This window comes from Cucurbita pepo, chromosome 9, assembly GCF_057944985.1.
Source record: "Cucurbita pepo subsp. pepo isolate OVF chromosome 9, ASM5794498v1, whole genome shotgun sequence".
Classification (NCBI taxonomy): Eukaryota; Viridiplantae; Streptophyta; class Magnoliopsida; order Cucurbitales; family Cucurbitaceae; genus Cucurbita; species Cucurbita pepo.
In genome coordinates, this window is record NC_141806.1 from 611,137 (window position 1) to 628,441 (window position 17,305).

General features: G+C 38.3%; 4 protein-coding genes across 4 annotated transcripts; 1 reads left to right on the forward strand and 3 right to left on the reverse strand.

The window, feature by feature from the left end:
• Positions 1–1,078: 1,078 nt before the first annotated feature.
• LOC111802299 (protein DETOXIFICATION 49) lies at positions 1,079–3,018 on the reverse strand. Its single transcript, XM_023686610.2, has one exon. It carries the CDS (start codon positions 2,904–2,906, stop codon positions 1,314–1,316), a length of 1,593 nt encoding a protein of 530 aa, XP_023542378.1. The 5' UTR covers positions 2,907–3,018; the 3' UTR covers positions 1,079–1,313.
• Positions 3,019–6,018: 3,000 nt separating this feature from the next.
• Positions 6,019–11,057, reverse strand: LOC111802001 (putative two-component response regulator ARR13). Its single transcript, XM_023686260.2, has 8 exons — positions 10,882–11,057; positions 10,657–10,809; positions 9,528–9,917; positions 9,360–9,436; positions 7,792–8,523; positions 7,393–7,467; positions 7,176–7,271; positions 6,019–6,187 (listed from the first exon to the last, which is right to left on the reverse strand). Exons 1-7 carry the CDS (start codon positions 10,994–10,996, stop codon positions 7,221–7,223), a joined length of 1,593 nt encoding a protein of 530 aa, XP_023542028.2. The 5' UTR covers positions 10,997–11,057; the 3' UTR covers positions 6,019–6,187; positions 7,176–7,220.
• An 859-nt stretch (positions 11,058–11,916) lies between these two features.
• Positions 11,917–14,858, reverse strand: LOC111801982 (TraB family protein). The gene is made up of 7 exons (XM_087126645.1): positions 14,297–14,858; positions 13,976–14,091; positions 13,811–13,899; positions 13,669–13,743; positions 13,451–13,558; positions 12,402–12,497; positions 11,917–12,326 (listed from the first exon to the last, which is right to left on the reverse strand). The coding sequence occupies exons 1-7, from the start codon at positions 14,719–14,721 to the stop codon at positions 12,054–12,056; spliced, it is 1,182 nt and encodes a 393-aa protein (XP_086982771.1). The 5' UTR covers positions 14,722–14,858; the 3' UTR covers positions 11,917–12,053.
• Positions 14,859–15,215: 357 nt separating this feature from the next.
• Positions 15,216–16,094, forward strand: LOC111801983 (Integrase-type DNA-binding superfamily protein). The gene has a single exon (XM_023686237.2). The coding sequence runs from the start codon at positions 15,367–15,369 to the stop codon at positions 15,928–15,930; it is 564 nt and encodes a 187-aa protein (XP_023542005.2). The 5' UTR covers positions 15,216–15,366; the 3' UTR covers positions 15,931–16,094.
• Positions 16,095–17,305: the final 1,211 nt, after the last annotated feature.

Sequence of the window (17,305 nt, forward strand, 5' to 3'; positions counted from 1 at the left end):
GAGTCAGATACCGAGCAGTGTGCAAGTAAAGACGCTAGTCCTCAAAGGAGGTCAATTGTGAGATCAGTTGGAGAGGGAAACAATCCAAAACATGAAACTAATGGCGTAAAACAGACCATATTTGTTAGAGGTGACACAGACATACCACCCAAATGATGTTTTTTTTCTACCAATAAAATGCATTTTTCTTAAAATATATATATATATAGAAACACTTTTTATAAATTTAATCATATTTAAAAAAAAAATACAATTTCTAAATTTTGAAGAAAATATATGTTGTCAAATTGATCGAAGAAGAAATTAAAGTATTAGAAATTAACGTAAGAATATAAATTTTGAACTACTCAAGTATAGAATATATTTTTAGTATAACAAATATAAGGTATGAAAATTTAAATATTCGATCACGTTCAAACATGAATGAATACTTATTCTTCAAATTTTATAAAAAAAATAGAAGATTGTGACGTGTAATTTTATTTAAGAATTTTAAAATCTTAATTATATGAATTTTCATTAATAGTGAGTAATGAAAGCCCATGTGGGTTACAAAGCACAACCCTACTAAGTTACATTAAATAAACATTAAAGGAACGAAATATAAAATAAATCTTAGAGAGGTCACAATAGAGTGACATAAGATTTATGAGGCGAATTGTTAACAAAAGATTATATTAAAATTATACAATATGATATGATCAATATTTATATGTTACAGAATCAGCTATTTAGCTGGCCGCGATTCTTGTATTTTTTTTTTAATTATTCTCATGCATTTATTAATTTCGCTATATTATATAGTTTACTTCTAAGATCCTCAACCTCTTGAATCTTTGTATTATTTAAATTTTTCTCTTACACATCACGTTTCGGACTGTAACAACTCAATTCCAAATCCATTTAAGAGATATGTTATTGTCAGTCTCAACAATATTTTGTTCCTCTCTCCAACTAACGTGGGATCTCACAGACGGATTCAAATATTCATTCCACCTGATATAGAAATCGAAAGCGAGAGAAAGAGGAAATAGAGGTATGCTCGAGTTGAGTAGAACGGAGAACGGAGAGATACGAGTAATTGAATTTTGGTTCATATAGTTGATTGTAACATAGCAACCATTATCACCCACATGATCAAAATCCAACAATATATAAGAACCTATTTCTGCCTTTCTGTACGACCACCCCCCAAAAAATTTAATATTTTTTTTTTTTCTATCAAAAGAAAAAAAAAAAAAAAAACGGATTAAACGGATTATGTCATCAACTTCATCGTCAATGTCACAAATTTTAGTTCCGATCAGCTGAAATTAGCAGCAATCTTCCTTGTTCTTAGGAATAAGTGATTGAGCTTCCACCGCTTCATCGCCGCTACCGGTTAGCTTCTTAGCTCTAATCGCTTCAAATTCCCAATCTGTAAAGCCCAAAACTACCAACATCGCCGCCGCACAGCATCCCTGCGCCGCCAGTAGTCCCAGCCACAGTCCCCGGAAATCGAACCCACCGTAGAATGATAGCCCCACCGCCACTGGCATACCCACCAAATAAAAACATCCTAAATTTATATTCGCCCCGATTTTAGGCCTGGCTGTTCCTCTCAATACGCCGCAGCCCGTCGTCTGTGGGCAGTTCCCGAGCTCGCAGAGTCCGATTATGGGGAGCACCATCGTCGTTAGTGCTATGATCTCTTTATCTTCTGTGAACATACTCGTCCAAATCTTTCTTATCGAAACTGCGAAAAACAGGGCAGAGATTCCCAATACGAAGCTGCAAGACAGCCCAACAATGGCGGCTAATTTTGCCTTCTTTGGTTGCTCTGCTCCCAATTCATTCCCCACCCTTGTCGACACGCTGAAGCTCAACGAAGATGGGAATATGTAAATCAATGCCGTGGTTTGAATCAAAATGCCCATTGACGCCACCGTGGCTTTGGGGTTTAGCAGCAGGCCACAGAGCAAGATCATGATTTCATACCACCACCACTCGAGGCAGACGGATACGCAGCTTGGAATTGCCAAATTGAGAAGCTTCCCCCATTCTTTGAAGCATTCAAGCGAGAATCCTCCCCATGTTTCCTTATGAACTTGGAAGATTACTATATAGAGAATCAAAGAAGCCACCAAGTTGAAGTTTGTCCAAACCCCTGCTATTGCAACTCCTCGAATGCCCAAATTGAGATAAGAAACAAGAAAATAATTGATGGGTATGTGGAGAAAGATCGAAAAAGTGGCGCAGAAAGTGAGAGGGAGTGTTATGGATTGGGTTCGGAGGTAAATTCGAAGTGGGTGGATGAGGGATTGAGCGAAGAGGTCAGGAACAGAGTAGAGAAGGAACAATTGAGCATGGTGGGCAATGGATTCGTCCTGTTTGCAAATCAAAAGGATAGGCTTGACGTTGAGCCAGAGAATTGAAATGGGTATTGAAATCAAGGAGAGGAGAAGAATGGTCCTCTGCAGAGCAAGGCCAAGGAGAGTGAATTTCTTGGCGCCGAAGGCTTGTCCGCAGATGGGTTCCATGCCGATGGCGAGGCCAGAGAGAATGGAGTAGCCGGTGATGTTGGCAAAGCCGAGAGCGAGGGATCCGCCGGCGAGAGAGAGCTCGCCAAGGCGGCCGAGGAAGAGCATGGAAATGAGGGAGCGGGAGTAGAGAAGGAGGCTGGTGAGGATCATGGGGAAGGCGATTTGGGCGATGGAAAAGGCCTCTCCAAGGGCCAAGGAGAAATGGGTATCAATTTGTTTGGTTGGTTTATGGTGGGTTTGTTGGGATGTCGGGGGCTGAGGGATCAAAGGGTTTGTAAAATGCATATTGGAAGGCTTCAAAGAGTGATTAATTGAGTTAAGGTAAGCAACTTCATCGTCGTCGCCGCATAATCTGCTGGGGTTCGAACAACTTACACGACACATAATTTGGAGAACAGAGGATCAAAGACTTAATACGAAGACAGAGACAGAGACAGAGACAGAGACAGAGACAGAGAGACAGAGAGAGTCGGAGGGGGTTTTCTGCTAAAGACATGACTAAATGAGTCCCTTTTATAGCTTATCAGACGAAGAGCAAGCGCGTAAACTCCTCCTCTCTCTTTCTTACATATTTTTTAATACATAAAAAAGATCTTACATGTTTTTTACGCTATTTGGGAGTGTCTCTCCTTCAACTCTATATTTTAAACATTACCCATCCATTTCATTCCCATACTTTTATAGTCACCACCACCACCAGTTGATCTTTGATACATAAAAGCTTTTTTTAGTTCAACGAGTCACGACGTGTAACGACCCAGGCCCACCGCTGGCAAATATTGTCCTCTTTGAGCTTTCCCTGAATCGGGCTTCCTCTCAAGGCTTTAAAACGCGTCTCCCAGAGGAAGGTTTCCACACCCTTATAAATGGTGATTTGTTCTCCTCCCCAACCAATGTGGGACATCATACGACGATTTAAACTTCTAACTTTCTTGTACTTTCAGTGACTGGTTTTGATACCATCAAAGACGACAATATCTACTAGCGATAAACTTAAACTATTACAAATAGTATCAGGCACTGAGTTGTGTACGAATAAGTACATTGGGTTCCCCCAGAAGGTGAATTGTGAGATCCCTCCTCAGTTGGAGAGAGAAATGAAACATTCTTTATTAAGGGTATGAAAACCTCTCCCTATTAAACGCGTTTTAGTTGATGGCGATACGAACATGTATCTGTTGCAAAAGGGAACGCCCATCGACACTGGTTTGGTTCATATGACAGGAAAATCCAAATACCGAATCATTTGCATGAATCATCAACCAAAAGGGTTACGAAATAGGTTGGTGAATATGAATGCAAACGAACACATATGATTATAATTATGAGCTTGTTATTACATCATCATAAGGATATAGGTATTTCAGGTAAGAGTACAAAATTAGATTCATATTGGAGATGGGCAGTCTACTTCTTTGACTCATGTGGTTTACCAAGGTTGATATGGAATGAGGGTTTGAAGTGGATTGGTCTCTCTTAGCTTAGTAAGAAACATAAGAGGGAAGCTCCCATGAATTGACACTTCTTGAATTGTTTGAAACAAGAACAAAAAGAACAGCGGCTTGGTCTTAAAAACGTGTGGAGAAAAGGTCCAAATAATCATCATCCAATCTTCATCTCCATCCACATATACCCAACAAATATCAATACCCTTATTGCTTCAAACATTCCATTCCCATTTTCACAATTTTTTAAAAGGAATGTCTTTTTTTAACTCGGAGAGAACGTTTTCGTGTTTTATCGCTAACCCTTTTTAGATTTGGTGACCCTTTCGGTGGTACCTCTGTCTCGGGCGTGCTTTTGAAGCTAAGTATCACATAAAATTGAACAATGTGTTTGAGAAGAAAAATTGATACTCGTTCTATTCAATAATCCAATATTACCTATCTAATGTTATATTCATTGAACATATTTCAAAATTATTCTAAGAAAAAGAATTAAGTATATTTATTAAAATAATGAGATTGTAAGAGGATGAGGATGCATTGAATTTGAGGCATGCATTCTCTATCCATTATCATCCTCATCTTCATCAATCTCTTATCTCTTAAGCTATGAAATGAGAACATCTCTTCTAAATAAATTAGTTTATCGGATTATGATTATGATTATGATTAGTATATCTTAGCTATAGAATTCAAACCGAAAAATAATTGTAGTTGAAATTGAATAGAGATCAGCAAATCAGAAGCTTGCTTAGACATGATTACTTACTTAGAAGAGATTCGAATAATTGAAACAAAAAGAAGGTGTTTTGAAACGTAATGATCTCAAACGATGAACACTAGCCACAAATATTGCATTTTTCTTAGTATTTTACAACTTCGGATTTGGTCTCCAGCATAATGTTGTTAGCAACTCAATCAGTCTTTTTTGACCATAAATGTTTCAAACTTACTTACTATTTATAATATACCCGACTTTAATGTAATGTTTATGCCTATGTCAAAAAGGTTCGATTTTTAAGGTTAAATTAAGTTTATGTTGACATAACACGCCGAAAGTGATCTGATATATAATGAACTTTATTACATTATTCAAAATCGGTCGAACTTTTAAACGTTTAAATTTCATTTAGATCTCGATTAGAATCTTTGAAGAGTTAATAGCAAATTAATTAGGTATGGTATGAATTAAAACTTGAAAAAGGGTTTGAATATGTGGAAGCAACAACCCCACCATATTAAAAGAAAATCTTTTGTTAATTAAATATATGATGATATATAAAAGATTCCTTTCTTCAACATAAGTCTCTAGCTAAAATCCCACTAAATCATCCATTTTTTTTATATATTTTGTTTAAATTTTCATCATCATACCAAGAATAATTATAAGTTTACTATCGGTTAAATGGACACGATATCAATTAGCATGTTAGAGGGCGATAGTTCACCTATTTGTATGCGATTATCGAATTCAAAAAGACAAAAAGAGCTATGAAATTAGTTTATTTTTAGTCGTATCCATCTACCTAAACCACTGAGACAGTTCTAAAATTAAACTCGATTGGATTCTTAAAAGACGGTTTTTTTTTTAACCAATCGTTCTTCATCTTGTTGATGCTTTTCTTTGAATTTTGTGTCATTTTTTTTGGCTTTGTGGGTCACTTTTGTGAGCAATTTTAAAGGCTGTTTTCCCATTTTAGTTGGTAGTTATAGAGAGGTGTCAAATTCATATTGAATGTCTTAGTATGTTGTGTTTTGTAGCATGTCTTTATCCGCTCATCCAAAAAACAGCACCTTTTGTGATGAACTTTTTAGAAAAAAGAAGCAAAAAAGAACCTCTTCTCTTTCCGACACTAAACTGCCAACCAAATCCTCGTTCATCTTCAAACCATAATTTGGATATATTTGGATCTATCTCTAACTAGATTCTCCCATTTCGAAGCATCTATCATACTTCAAAATTCGAGAATTGAAATCAAGGACGAAACCGACCGACTATGCAATGAAAACACATAGAAAAGAGATAAACAAGAAGATTTTACGGAAAAAATTTAGTGCTAAGAAGAAGAGTTTCAATCAAAACAAATATTCATGTAGTATATGAATTTCATAATAGAAGTTTATGGGGTACGAAACAGACTTCTACACGCCCCGGATTACTCCTCTGTGGCTTTATGACTCCTTAACACCCTCCTACCTTTGATCAGTGGCATCATTCACCTGAAAAAGTGTAGTAAGGGATGAGTATAAGAATACTCAATAAGCAACTTACTTGTAGACTATTTTCGCATCCTTAACCTAGTAAGTATCCACGGGATTTATTATGAGCTCTAAAAAGTGCGGTCTAAGCTCCGATGCTATCTGAGCAGTTGGATACTCGACTATTCGAGCCGGTTTCTAAACTGAAGCTTACCCATAGGGGTTTGACCCGTTTTCTTCTATTCTACAACTTAGGTGACTTACCTTACTTATGCAATGAATGAACAGTGTTCTATGTTGAGGCATGACCTCACAAGTAAAGTTAAAGGGTCAGTATGGCTGGATCTAAATATTTAAATCACTATGAAAATCATTCATGGAGGTTAGCTGACAACCCTCCCATGGAATCATACACGCTCCCCTACTCAAGGACGGGTTTACGGCTTAGAAGTCCTGTTTAGGAGACCCATAACTATCTCCACTAGGTTAGGGCACAAATCACACTGCCATATATGGCTAAGCCTAACTCGACGATTCTGGTATCAAAGTAGAGCCTTGACGGTTCGGTATCAGAGCAGTGAGTGAAGTGGAGGATCTGGTGACACTATTCACACTACTCAAGCCTGGCGAGCTACCTCGGTTGCCCATGGTTACTGTGGTGTTCTACTAGGTTTTTTAGGGCATGTCTTGATGGATTAGACACCGATTCACTCATCTCCAACGTTCTCGTGGAAGACCTCTCAAACCTGTCAAGGTTTGGAATACTAAGGCTAAGCCCACTGGCCACCCTTCGTGACCCTAAATGCACCGTCTCTTAAAGGTATCATATTCTAGGTCTTTGTCTAGCCCGATCAATCTCTAGCGCCCTACTCTAGGCTCGTTGTTTCTTTCTATTCTCAACCGGATAGAAAATAACAACAATTATAAGTTAACGATAATCTTAAATCTAAAGTAACAACAATTAGAAAGTTTTTTGAGCTTGATTCATGCATGGTGTGTGTGTACAGACCTCTCCAATTCTTTGGTTCTAAAAATGAGCAGCTTCTTCTTCCTCTTATGAAGACCCATCTCCCAAAATGGTGTCTAAGAGATCATCGTACCAACCCTACACCCAAACACCAACACTTCAGCTTAGCTTCTCATATATATATATATATATATAGTTATTCACAGAATAATATTAAGGGCTTCTCCAACTAAATCTAATTATGTAGGGTTGCAATTACCTGAGCAGAAAGGCCTGAAGGTTGGAGATCTTCCTTTGCTGAACCATCCCTTTCAATCCCATTCCAGATATCACACTACAACAAATAATGGATACAGTAGCTTACGAAAAATGCTATCATAGACATTTTATAACGTTTTTCGACAGCCCATGTTATTAAAAGTCCGTGACATTTTATATCATTTTTTTTTTTTTTTTTTTTTGTAGCTATAATGAACTCTGTAATAGAATATGAAGTTATAGCCTATATACATTGTTAAGATGTTCATGTGATCACAGACTTTCATATCAACAAACCATGCTAATGCAATTTTCATATACTTATTTAAGCATAACTCATTTGGTTAAGATGTTTTATTCTCGACGAAAAGAACGGACATAGTTATGTACGAAAACGAACCTGTAAAGAAGTTTGAGTGTCGTTGTGCCCCATGAAAATGTCACTAAGAACATCAAAATAACTTTGGTCTTCACCAATATCACCAAAGGCATTGCTCTCATTAGCTGCTTTCCAAATATTATCATTCCCCACCTCTTCTTCTGATGAAACTAACACATTTTTCTCCACATTTATGTTAGAAACCACTGGTAAAAGTTGATTTGTACCTTCAAATTGCCCAAAATATGACCCTATTGATGCACAACCCCCATTGTTGAGATCATCAGAAGCTTGCACATTGCATACCCCATTTCGACTCGAACAAATCATTCGATCCTCTCCAGTTGTTCTTCCTGTTCCATCGCTCGAACACTTAGGGTTTTCATTTCTTACCAACACGAAATTTTGATCCCCATTGAAATTAGGGAAGTTAAGTTTGTTGATTGTCAAAAGAGTTGAGTACTTTTGATTCCAAAAATGGGCCAAAGGGTTTTCCATGGAAGCTCCTTCAAGATTAGGGTTTTGAGGGGTTGGTTGTTTAAAGGAGCCCAAAGTAGGAGATTGGTTGTTTAAAGGAACCATTAATTGTTGATTTTGAGGGAAATTTGGATGTTGGGCTTGCAATTTTGATCTGTATAATGGGTATTGAACATGAGGTGCAGCAGAATTTGATCTTTGCAATACATTATCACAATATATCTTCATTGAACGAGCACCCTTTTCTGCCACTCTTTTCAAGAAAATTCTGTACTTCTGAATCCATACATGAACAAAGCAATTCAATTTTAATACACTAGTTAGATTATGATATACCCCTTTTAATACCTAATTCAACACGTTCTTTTAATGACCTAGTGACGTGAAGAACTCGATCAACTCAACTCACCTGTATGGTTTGAGTTGGGTTATTAACATATTATAAAAACTTTATGGGTTAGGTGTCATGACCTAGACCTACTGTGGGCTTCCCCTAAAGACTTTAAAACGCGTTTTTCAGAGTTACACAGCAGAACAAGTGCTCATCCAGATATTGTCCTTTTTGGGCTTTCCCTTCCGAGCTTCCCCTCAAGGTTTTTGAGGTTTCCCATCCGGGCTTCCCCATTAAGCATATGCTAGGAGAGGTTTCCACACCCTTATAAAAAATGTTTCGTTCTCCTCCTGTAACGACTCAGATGGGCTTTCCCTTCCGGGCTTCCCCTCAAGGTTTTTGAGGTTTCCCATCTGAGCTTCCCCATTAAGCATATGCTAGGAGAGGTTTCCACACCCTTATAAAGGGTGTTTTGTTCTCCTCCTGTAACGACCTAGATTCACCACTAGCAGATATTGTCCTATTTGAGCTTTTTCTTTCAGGTTTCCCCTCAAGGCTTTAAAACACGTATGTAGGGGAAGGTTTCCACACTCTTATAAAAGTGTTTTGTTCTCCTCCCCAACCAATGTGGAACATCACACCTCCCCAACCGACGTGAGACATCACATTGGTACATCAAATTTACAAAACTTAATTTGAATTGAGCCGAACCATTATTTAATAACTCAAATAATTCGAACTAATTCAATCCAATCCAAATAAGAAAGACTCAAAGAAAAACCTGTAAATGGCTGGCAACATTTTCTCTAGTCAAGCCAGGAACATTCATGAACTCAAGGATCTTCTTTGGGACAGCCTCTGAACAAAATAAAAAGTATAAACTTAAACAAAATCATTAATTGATGAGAAAAAACTTAAAATTAGAATGATGGGCAAAGGATCTACTCACTGTCAAGCCCTATCAGTTTAATGGCTTGAAGAAACCGATTGTGAAGTGAATTTGTCCAAATAACCTTTGGCTTTCTCATTGCAATGGAATTCTTAGCAACCTTACTTTCCTTGGCCTTCTTGTTCTTGGGTTCTGAAGATTTAGATTTGATTTCCCTTCTCGAACAAGACGGCGAAGAACTCGAGTTCTTAAACGAAGATTTCTGAATCTGGATGGACAGTTCATGTGGGATAATGGTTGTTGTTTGATCAGGTGAAACCTTCTTGGGTGTAATAGCATATTGCCATACATGTTTGACATCATTTAGGCTTATTGGCTTTACCATGTAAAATGCAACACCTTCCTCTAAACTCTTCAATATCACACTAGGCTTTTCATCAGCTGACATCACTGAAAAAACATGAAGCTTTTGGTTAATTTCCTCTTAAATGGGTCGTAGTTCTCGTTGAAAATTGTTGGGAAAGAGTCCCACATTGGCTAATTTAGAGAATGATCATGAGTTTATAAGTAAGGAATACATTGTTAGGAATCACGACTCTCCACAATGATATGATATTGTCCACTGAGCATAAGCTCTCGTGGCTTTGCTTTGAGCTTCCCCAAAGGCCTCATATCAATGAAAGATGTATTCCTTACTTATAAACCCATGATCATTCTCTAAATTAGCCAACGTGGGACTCCCTCCCAACAATCCTCAACAATCCTCCCCTCGAACAAAGTACACTATAGAGCCTACAAGTTCCACACTATAGAGTCCTCGAACAAAATACATCATTTGTTCGACACTTGAGTCACTTTTGACTACATCTTCGAGTCTCACAACTTCATTGTTCAACATTTAGGGATTCTATTGACATGTCTAAGTTAAGGGCATGACTTTGATACCATGTTAGGAATCACGGATCTCCACAATGATATGATATTATCCACTTTGAGCATAAGCTCTCATGGTTTTGATTTGAGTTTCTCCAAAAGGCTTCACCCAATGAAAAGATGTATTCCTTACTTATAAACCTATGATCATTCCCGCCTCAACATACATCTCCATTGGCATAAGGCCTTTGGAGAAGCCCAAAGCAAAGCCACGAGAGCTTATGCTCAAAGTGGACAAGATCGTAGATATACTTACTGATGACGGGAAGCTTGAATTCCTGCATTACTTGCTTCTGTAATTGAAGGCCACTCAATTGAGGCATGTGAAGATCAGTGAGAAGAAGATCAAAGAACCCTTTTCTTGCCCTAAGAGTATCAAGTACTTCCATTGGATTCTTGAGCGTCACAACTGAAAACATAACAAAACATGTTACATCAAAATCTTAGCTACAAAATCTAAATTCATTTTGTTCATATCAACCTTGGTATTTGCAAACTCTAAGCATGGCGGACACCACGGCTAGAGAGGTAGCATCATCATCCACCAACAACACATGAATATCCACAAACTTTACTCCTTCACAAACTTCACCCATCCTTCAAATCTCGACCAAGAACTTTCAAATCATGAAGAGGATGATAATGAATGCTATGAAGTTTGTACTCATCGCTGAATGTTTTTGTTATGTAAAAGAATCTAAGGCCAAAGTTTATATTTAATGTTGCTTACCAAAGATGTGAGGCTCCCACTTGGAGTTCCATTTATAAAAGATTCGAGATCTTTCATTTGTTCATATCTTGGGCTCTATATTCTTTGGTCACATTTAATTAAATCCATGTAATGTGCGTTAAGGTTCCAAATAAATACCATTTCCACATGCATGCATCTAATTACTCTCTTAACTAAGTATAGAACAAACCATGACCTAATTACTAATAAAGTTGTCAACTTGATTTCAAATATTTTATCTTTGATTCAAATCTTTCTTATTTCGAATATATATTGAAATGATTAAACTTGATAAGAGATCTTAGATTCTTAACGTCTTGTTCACTCGTATGTATTGAAAAGGAATAAGCATATCATAATACATGGTGTGAGATCCCACATCGATCGGTTGGAGAAGAGAACGAAATATTTCTTATAAGGATGTGGAAACCTTTCCTAACAGACGTATTTTAAAATTGTGAGGCTGACGGCGATATGTAACGGGTCAAGGTGGACAATATCTGCATGTGCCAAAGAGGATGCTGAGCCCCCAAGAGGGGTGGATTGTGAGACCCCTCCTCGATTGGAGAGAAGAACGAATCATTTCTTAGGTTGGAGAGAGAATGAAGCATGTTTTATAAGGGTTTGGGAACCTCTCCCTAACAGACGCATTTTGAAACCGTAAGGATGATGGTGAAATGTAACGGGCTAAAGTGGACAATATTTGCTAGTGGTGGGACTGAGCAGTTACAAATGGTATCAGAGCCAGATACCGAGCGGTGTGCCAACGAGGACACGGGATGGATGTAGATCAATTTTCAAATGATTTTATTGAAAAATGGAGTAATACACATAAGGATCAAATCATCTCTTTACATGTAAGTTTTGAGTGGTATACTCTTGGATTGATTTTGTACAAAGGTATGGTTTGGAAAGATGATCAGCTAAGGCACTAAATGTAGTTGTTTCAATTGTTCATATAAAACCCAGAAGACAACACCAATGATAGTGTCTCTAACCAAGCTCTGCAACAGACTGCTAACAAAGCCATTGGAGGTTTCCCCAGCTCTCTTACCTGCAACGTCTCGAAATCGCAAGTCTCCTTGATCTGATATGATGGCATAGATGACGCCGTTCATATGGCCTCTTCCAATCACCCCCACCACCCTTTTACTCTTGTTCACCGCCTTGCTTCGCTTTAGAGACCATGCAAGGTACTGAAAATGCAGCTATTAACAACTTTACAGAGGTAAGAAGTAAGAGCTGCAAATGCATTATGTGATGATACTTACAGTGTCTCGTTCATGAATAAGAGGTTGAAGAAGAGATGGATATGAACAACTGAGCTGCTCATACAGCTGCAAGGAACTCCCATCTCTACCTGCTTCCTGAAAAGCACATTCACAAAACGAAGGATATGGTGATTCATGCACCTAGATTCGAACTTCAAGAAAAAAGAAGGATGTATGATTATAGTTTTTCAGATGTTAATTGTAACGGTCCACAACTCTGCTAGGAAGAGGTTTCAACACTCTTATGAAGAATGTTTTATTCCTTTCTTCAATCGATGTGGGATCTCACAATCCATCCCTCTTCGGGAACCAGCGTCCTCGTTGGCATCGTCCAATGTCTGGCTCTGATACCATTTGTAACAGCTCAAGCACACAGCTAGCAGATATCGTCATCTTTGAGTTTTCCCTTTCGGGTTTCTCCTCAAGGCTTGTAAAACGCATGGGCTAGGGAGGGGAGAGATTTCAACACCCTTGTAAAGAATGCTTCATTCCCCTCTCCAACTGATGTGGGATATCACGATCCACCCCCTTCGGGGCCCAGCGTCCTCGCTGACACTCACTTCTCTCTCCAATCGACATGGGATCTCACAATCCACCCCCTTCGGGGCCCAGCGTCTTTGCTGACACTCGTTCCTCCCTCCAATCAAGATCTCACATTAATAAACAAGATCCTAAGTAAAAGAAGCGATAATACAGAAGAAACAAGAACATGGGCGAAAACGACCAAATGAGAAAAAAGAATATTGTAACAGGAATTGCCTAATTATACAGATCTCTATGTTTAAAGCTTAGATTCAACTCCTTAGAAAGACATGTTTAAATCTATGTCGGATGTTCCTGATATGGTATGTAAGCCAGTCTATGCATTTCTTTTGCATCCGACTCCAGTTCCTATCTCAACTGGCCTACTATTCAAAACTTAGGAAGTCATGGTTATGAACAGAAATTTTCTTCCCATCTTGCAACCATATATTAAGGCTGAATCACTTCTAAAATATGTATCATTTAAAGCTGAGAAGTGGAGTAAAAGATTTCAGGTGGGATAGAACCTCATCATTGCTCTGAGAAACATTAGATTGTGAAGTTATTCCACGGATAACTGAGCTTACTAAGCTCAACTTCTGGTTCCATGTCAAAGCGTTCCATGCCCTTTCTAGCTGCACAATCAACAAATCAAATTGAAGCGAGTGAGAGGGCAAAACATTACTGGTTAGTGGCACTTGGAAAAGCAAGAAATTGTGTCATCTTGCAGGAGAGAAACACATACAGTTATTTCAATTGGCCGATCCCCTAGAACTATTTGAGCACCAACTTCTTCAGATGCTTTACGAGCAGCCCGAAACTGCATGATTGATGAGAGTTTCATGAACTTAGTCTATACATTACTTGGTGAATTGAAGATCTGTTACCTCACTGCCAAAAGGACGGTTGACATCTGATGAAATTTTGGAGGAAAAAACAGCTAAAAGCAGGCGCAAAGCAAGAGCTGTTTGGCCTCCTGAAGAATTATTGACAAGTTTTAGACAGCTTATATGCCAAAAACCAACAGAAAACAAACAAAATGTTGGGCTCACCTAGGTTTATGCTGCGACCAACAGCACCCAAGAAACCATCTCCACTCAAGGAGAACATGTTGGACTTTAGTTTTTGGTGTGGCTCACCAGTTTCTAATGTATACATGATTCCAGCTCTGGAACAAATGTCTGGAATCGTTTTAAGATGTTCATTCTTTTAAAGCAAAGCAATAATTCAACACATCAGATATGTTGATTCTTTTTAATTGGTAAATGAAAGAAAATACAGAACAAGAATGAATTCAGAACAATGTAGACTACTTTGCTTAATTTGCGTATTGAATTACTGATAGAAAACCCCAAATTGGAAATCAAACTTGCCTGCTCCGGCAAAGCTCGACGACCACATTATCGGGCTTCACTGCTCGAACCACTCGCTCGACATCCTTAACCGATTTGGGCGAAATATGCGAAGTTGCGACCAACCATATCGCTTCCGGCTCCACAAATTCGGCTCTCCAAGCAGGAACAGGGCCGAATCTCCTCTTCTCGACCAAAACCAACGTGCCATCGTCAACCAAATCAAGCAACTCAGGGTGAGCTTCAGCAATGGCGGCTCTGGAATCCCGAGAGATTTCAACTCGGAAATCGAAGTCCGATGGAGGCGGTCTAATGGAAACCTTGATGGGTTTCATAGATTTGGTCGCGATTGAAAATGGGTAGGGCCTGAAAATGGGAATAGCCGTGGATTTGAGAGCCTCCATGGATGAAGAAGATAAGAAAAAGAAGGTAGCTTTAACGGCCATAGAGATTTGGGGTAAGTTTTTTTAGGATAACAAATTGATTTGGCAGTTGGGGTCATGGTGATTTGACAACGAAAAAAGAAAAAGGAAAAGTATGGAGAAAATGACCATTTTGATATTGATTCAGTGCCCTACTTGTGCAGCAGTGGCACTGAAATGACCTGGATTTATATTTTGTGGACTCAAAGGCAAGCAATTTCAAATCCCTCTCTCCTCTTTCTTTTCTTATTAAATTCTCCATTTTGGTTTCAAACCCGTGTTTGGACAAGACTTTTACTCACAATTTAAGCTATCAACATAAACAAAGATAGGATATTGAAGAACAATAACGAGATTGAATGGAGTATTAGATTAGAAGCAGGGTAAGAACTCAAGTAAATGAACGCAATGATGGGTAAGGTTTAATACTAAAAGATGAAATGGGTAGTGGGAAGCATGAATGTCCCAAATTAATCATCACCAAAAAACATGAAAGTTTATTTGATTTAGGTTAAAAAAATGCGTGTGGCTTCTCACTCAAAGCTCTGGGAATGTTGTCCACGAATTCCCCACGGCTTTTACAGCTCTTCCCCTTTTCCTTTATAAACTCGTCTCTGTTTCTTCCCCCATTTCATTGCATCTGCTTCTGAGTTTGATTCTGATTCTTTCATGTCTGACGATACTCAATCTTCTTCTTCTTCTTCTTCTTCTTCTTCTAATCGCCACCCCAAGTTCCGTGGAGTCCGTAGCCGAAGTGGCAAATGGGTCTCTGAAATCCGCCAGCCTCGACAGACCACTCGCATTTGGCTTGGTACCTACCCTACTCCTGACATGGCTGCAGCCGCCTACGACGTAGCTGCCCTCGCCCTTAAAGGCCCTGATGCCTCTCTTAATTTCCCAGACGCTCTCTTATCCTATCGCATTCCTTCCTCCACTTCCCCTTCTGATATCCGCGCCGCTGCTGCTCTTGCCGCTGCTGCCAGACACCCCGACACAGCTCCTGCTCCTGCTGCACATACCCGCCCTGTTGGTGGGTCTGGGTTTTCCTCTGACGCTACAGCCGCCGCTGCCACCGGGGAGTTCGTGGACGAGGAAGAACTACTGAACATGCCCAATTTACTGGTGGACATGGCTGAGGGAATGCTGGTGAGTCCACCACGGATCAAGTCGCTGTCTTCCGATGACTCTCCCACAAATTCTCCAGGGGATGGATTATGGAGCTACTCCCAATAATTTGTTGTCCTTAATAAAAAAATCCACATTTTCATGTCCTCTAAATCACTTTATTATATGGTTCTGTTGCAGTGTGGGGTTTTTGGTGTTTATTCCGATGAAAAGTTAATGGATTTTTCTGAGTAAGGTTACAGAATTGGAAGGTTGAAGAAGGGTTTGTGTTATATATGTAAATTATTGGAGACCATCCTGGTGCTGCTGCTGCTGCTACTGCTGCAGTTAATGCAACTCGGCTCCAAAGCTGTCGCATTCCATCAAATATCTTTCCCAAAATTTGCCATTTGTCATCTCCTTCCAATAATGTTCCTGGTTTTGATTTGTCATCTTCCATGTGAAAATGTTCCATAATGGATTCAGCCTTCAAATTCTAACCCCTTTTGGCCACAACTTCTTGGTTTCAACTCCAATAATTATCAACAAACCATTCGTTCAATGATGTTTAATATCGTTATACACAGTTTGCTTGAATTGTTTCTAACAAACCAACATGTGATTTTCCAAGCATGTTTTATCCTTACCCACATATTTCTTATATAATTTTTCAAAGGGTCTCCCAATTTAAAATTACTGGTAATGTAAGTGTGCTTAGCTTGGAGTAATCTTATGTTTGTTGGATAATGAAAGTCTCACATCAGCTGATTTAGGGAATGATCATGAATTTATAAGTGATGAATATTAACTCTATTAGTTTGAGGCCTTTTGGAGAAGCACAAACTCAAAGGAAAGTCATGAGAACTTATGCTCAAAAGGGATAAACCATAAAAACTAAGTCATATAATATCAACATAGACAAGCTCAATGTTTACCCATTGCATTGAAGCTAGCTACCAATATAATTTTAAATATTGTATATACATTTATTTTATTTTATTTTTTTACCTGCACGGTCTACATGTTTTGTTTTTACTCACATCTAATATGGAAAAAAAAATTACATTTATTTTATTTTTTTACATGCTCTGTTTTGTTCTTACTCACATCTAATCTGAAAAAAAAAAATTAAGAGGGTTTGACTTGGATAACCAATTAGAAATTTGTTAGGAAACATGTCAGTTAGGACAAAAAAAAAAAAAAAAATGTAGAAATGACTCGTGTTAATTTATGAAAATAAATTTCGCTTTTAAAAAATACTTAAAAATAAGTATGTAACGTGATCATGTCACAAAAGATGCGATGAAAAGTTTGAGTATCAATTTTGGTAATATAAAAAAAAAATAAAAAAGAGTAAATAAGTGAAGGGGTACTGTTTGTACGGACACGACATATTTCCCAATAAAGCTCCGTGCACTGAAAAATGGGGTCCCTTTTAATTTAAGTGTTTCTGCGCCCCCTTTGTTCAAATGGAGTAAATTCATGTTTCCATTTTTTTTAAATT

Bases quoted from the DNA above. Each gene is read 5' to 3' on its own strand.
- LOC111802299 (XM_023686610.2), bottom strand. From the start codon at position 2,906: ATGTGTCGTGTAAGTTGTTCGAACCCCAGCAGATTATGCGGCGACGAC.
- LOC111802001 (XM_023686260.2), bottom strand. From the start codon at position 10,996: ATGGGTGAAGTTTGTGAAGGAGTAAAGTTTGTGGATATTCATGTGTTG. The intron at 9,918-10,656 runs GTAAGTATATCT...ATGTTTTTTCAG, and splicing joins ATTCAAGCTTCCCGTCATCA to TGATGTCAGCTGATGAAAAG. The intron at 7,272-7,392 runs GTAATTGCAACC...GTTTGGGTGTAG, and splicing joins CTTCAGGCCTTTCTGCTCAG to GGTTGGTACGATGATCTCTT.
- LOC111801982 (XM_087126645.1), bottom strand. From the start codon at position 14,721: ATGGCCGTTAAAGCTACCTTCTTTTTCTTATCTTCTTCATCCATGGAG. The intron at 13,900-13,975 runs GTGAGCCCAACA...ATAATTCTTCAG, and splicing joins TGGTCGCAGCATAAACCTAG to GAGGCCAAACAGCTCTTGCT. The intron at 12,327-12,401 runs GTAAGTATCATC...CTGCATTTTCAG, and splicing joins TTATTCATGAACGAGACACT to TACCTTGCATGGTCTCTAAA.
- LOC111801983 (XM_023686237.2), top strand. From the start codon at position 15,367: ATGTCTGACGATACTCAATCTTCTTCTTCTTCTTCTTCTTCTTCTTCT.